This window comes from Chrysochloris asiatica, unplaced genomic scaffold (genome assembly GCF_000296735.1).
Source record: "Chrysochloris asiatica unplaced genomic scaffold, ChrAsi1.0 scaffold00381, whole genome shotgun sequence".
Taxonomy (NCBI): Eukaryota; Metazoa; Chordata; class Mammalia; order Afrosoricida; family Chrysochloridae; genus Chrysochloris; species Chrysochloris asiatica.
This window is the reverse complement of record NW_006408899.1, coordinates 955,126-959,071: the sequence shown is the minus strand read 5'-3', so window position 1 is coordinate 959,071 and position 3,946 is coordinate 955,126. Positions and strand designations below refer to the sequence as shown.

General features: G+C 44.7%; 1 protein-coding gene across 1 annotated transcript in view; it reads right to left on the bottom strand.

The window, feature by feature from the left end:
- Positions 1-1,993: 1,993 nt before the first annotated feature.
- The window catches only part of MRPL16 (mitochondrial ribosomal protein L16), a 4,604-nt gene continuing 2,651 nt past the window's right edge, over positions 1,994-3,946 (bottom strand). The window contains exons 3-4 of the mRNA XM_006876461.1: positions 3,446-3,594; positions 1,994-2,479 (exon numbers count right to left, since the gene is read on the bottom strand). Of these exons, the coding sequence (XP_006876523.1) occupies positions 1,994-2,479; positions 3,446-3,594 (635 nt within the window). The remainder of the gene's footprint in view (positions 2,480-3,445; positions 3,595-3,946) is intronic.

Sequence of the window (3,946 nt, the reverse complement as noted above, 5' to 3'; positions counted from 1 at the left end):
GTCCTCCACTGCAGATTCAACAGTGACTTCTCCTTCCATAATGAAACCTCTCCTGACACAGGGCATTGATCAACTAGGAAAAGTTAGGCAAAGCCTCATCCTTCTCCCGCGGAACAGCTGGTAGTTTCAAACTGCAGACCTTGAGGTTAGCAGCCTGATTTGTAACCACTATGCTACCAGAGTTCCTTAAAGGGAGGGCAGACTTTGGAAAATACAGACTTGGGGGGGGGCAGGGTTGAAGGAATAAGGAGTTCAGTAAAATACAGCTAGTTGTGCAGATGGTTTAAAGGGGCTGTAGGGTGGAGGCATATTGACCACCTACCTATTCAGGAAATGAGTCTCAGAGACTGCTCTGAGGGCACCGTTACAAAGAGGCAGATACTGCCTAACACCTTATTGAACAAGATCTTACCTTAACTGCTCTAAGTTCATCAGCAAGATCAGGGCATTTGTTGCTTTCGCTCTTAACCTTCTAAAATCAACTCTACGTCTGGGATCAACCCTACTTCTCATTTTTTCTTTCGGGCCCAGCAGTAGTCCCGAGTGAGGATTACTGAAGGATACGTACTGTGCATGTCTTGCTCTGTTGTGTACCCATTTCTTAGCACAGTGCCTGCCACTTAGAGGTGCTCAGTAAATATGTGTCATTTATCTGTAATTAAACTTGAACTGTGCCCATGGGAGTTCTCAGAATTGACTCTTAAACCCTTTGAGGGAAGATGGGTTTGGTGTCGGAGGTTGTGTGAGGGGGAATTCTATTAACACAGCCTCTCGTTCTTCGAAGATGGGCCTCAGGAAATCTTTAGTTCAGTAACTACCATGGACCCAAACCAAACAATTGATGGTGGTTGAAACGAAGTTGTCGTCAGTACCATTCTTTATAAAGTAGTTCAGTTCTGACCTTAACAACAAATAGATTCAGATGTCACGTGAGGGGATGAGGCTTCCGCTTGTCACTTCTCACCTGATGAGTGTTGCTAGCTGTAACGGATTCTGTTGGTTGTGTACAAGAAATTGTTCCAAACACTGCCCCACTGCAGGACTCAGGTGTTTCTTCAGCTTTCAAAGCAGCTACATGAGTTCTAACACAAGCAACTTAGTGATTAGTCCATTATCAGAGGTTCAGTTAACTATTATTAAAAATCACAGTATCCAATTCTTGAGGACCATTTACATTTATCTTAGAAATGAATTATTTTTTTTAACTGGAGAGCTTATTAAGTGAAAAGTGGAATATTAAAATGTCCGAGTTTAGTATTCTTATCAAGCTGTATTTCCTTAATTAGAGTCGGGTAGACTATGACAAATAAACTAACCTTGTTAAAGGCAAATGGGGGTTTGACCCGTGGGCTCTCATTCATCTAGCAAGGACCTGAGTGCTTTGTGGAGCACAGCACTACTGGATGCTGCAGACTCAGGAAACGCCACACAACCCCAGCTCCTTTTCATTGGTTCATTTTGGGAGAAGGCTTTTTTCCATACGGCCCAGCATTTTCCCTCCAAGACTAAGACAGATAGTTGGGCGTCAATAAATATTGAATCAATCAACTTATGAACTGTCATTTTTCCTTTGCTATATTCTAAAACCACTACTGAGTTTGTTTGTAACTAGTAAAATCTCATAGAAACTCTCTCCTGAAGTGTGTCCACATAAGGCGTGGTACGGACCTCAAGTCTGACTTGCATCGGAAGTAGGGGTTGCCCTGGAGACATCTGTCTTGCATTCACAAGCAGTCCTAACAACCAACCAGGCCTGTTTTTTAAGCACTTTAAGGATTAAGAGGCACCAACGAGAAGTTATTTCCTGAGAAGATGCTTGAACTTTATTATAAATATAAAAACTCTTTTAACAGATAATACATTTCCCCAAATATCATCTACTCATATGCTGGATCTTAGATATGATAACGTAGGGCTGCCAAAACCTGGGTGAGCTGATAGGAATGAAAATGCAGATTTCTTCTCTCCACAGCCCCCCACACTGTCACTGCAACTACACCCGCTCAGGCATGTAGAACTTGCCCCAGTATTTACCCTTCTGGGTCAGGTCATAGGGGCTCAGAACTTTCCGTATCCCAAGCATGTTGGCAGTGGCTATGCGTTCAAAGGTCCAGGGGTTCTGGTTGTTACGCTCTCGTTCCTCTTGCTCTTTCTGCATTTGCTCCAGGGTCTGGCGGCTCACAGCCTTTGCCTTGAAGGGCAACTTGTGGGCCACCTGGTTGAGGAAACCTTGTACCTCTTTGAATTCACAACGCCCACCCATCTCTACTATGAGGCGGCCGGCCTTTATGGGTGTCACGTAGTGGTCGATGGCACCTTTGCCTCCCCCCATGCGCTGCCCCATACCCTTGCGGGTGATGGGCTTGAAGGGTGCTGGAACTCGCCATATGGCAAACATATTCTTGGGGTCCATGGAGCGGTTGATTGTCAGGCGCATCATCTCAAAGTGGCCCCAGCGAAGGTAACCACCACCCAGTGCCTACAAGTTATGGAGAAAATGAGAAACATACGGGGACCTAAATAGCTTTGATGGGCTCTAAGGTCTTTTATAGTAACTATGGCTTCAATGATATGCATGAAAATGAAAATTCTAAGTTCTAATAAACACCCTGGGGGAAAAACTAGGGTACTATGATAGAGGACAAAGAGGCCACACGACTTCAGTGGATGGCCAAAGAAAGCCTCTGAGGGGGTGATTTTAAAACCAGGGCCAGAATAATGAGACCCAATCAAGAAAAACCTCAAACCCTCAGATGTTCCAGGCAAAGGAGCAGTGTATGTGAAGGTCCTGCCTGCGAGAGCTAAGGGCCTGGTGGGTTTGAGTAAAAGTCAGCGTGCCTGGGACACAGTGAGCCTGAGGTTTGAGATGAGCAGGAGCTAGTCATACAGGCTATGGGAAGAGGATTTTATAACCCCATTCTGCATGATGGAGAATAAATCCTAGCCCACATCCATCTGAGTAGCTACTGATATGAACGCTCCATGGAAACTACTCAGTAAGGAAACAGCTATCTGGTATACTAACATGAAGTTTGTACTGAAAAGATCCGCAGGTCTTGACTGTGGGCAAATGAAGTGGTACACCTTCCCGTTTTTACACTATTTTCACTGTGTGGCGCTGCAAAATAAGCACTGGACTGTGAACCACAAGATTGGCAGTTCAAATACACCAGTAGCTCCTTGGAAATCCTATACAGACAGGGTCATAATACGTTGGAACTCACTCGACAGCTTTTAACAACAAAAACAACTACATTAAAAAAAACAAAACAAAAATATATACACAATGTTTACTGGGCACCCAACAATCTCCCTGTGAATCAATCCAAAGAGCAACTGGTGGCCACTCAGAAGAGTAGGTATAAAACAAAACACTAGAATTAACTCAGAGTTTGAGATGTTAATCACTGCTCTCCATCCTGTGGCCGTTAGATGCGGTACTCACCAAGATTCCAAAACTGCCCTCTGTGAAGTCCGTGGCTTCAGTGGAAGGTCCCCGGATGTCACTCAGGTTTTTAGGTTCTCTCTTCACTTTTGGTACCAGTGGGACCCTCTCAACAAACTTCAGCTTAGGCCTCTCTGGCATGGAAACATCTTAAAGGAGTACAGAAAGACAATGACTGAAACTGCACATCTCAATGAGGGGAAAGTCTTCAAAGGAAGTTACCACTAAACAATTCCAAGGGCTTCTATCAAGGAGCTCTGGTAGCGTAGTGGTTACGAATCGGGCTGTGAACCTCAAGGTCAGCAGTTTGAAACTAACAGCCGCTCCACAGGAGAAAGATTTCTGCTCCCGTAAAGATTTACAGCCTCAGAAACCCTGTTCAGGGTCACTATGGGTCGGAACCGACTCGATGGCACTTAACAACAACATGTTAAGTTTAAGGAGCTCTGGTAGCGTAGTGGTTACCAATCAGGCTGTGAACCTTAAGGCCAGCAGTTCGAA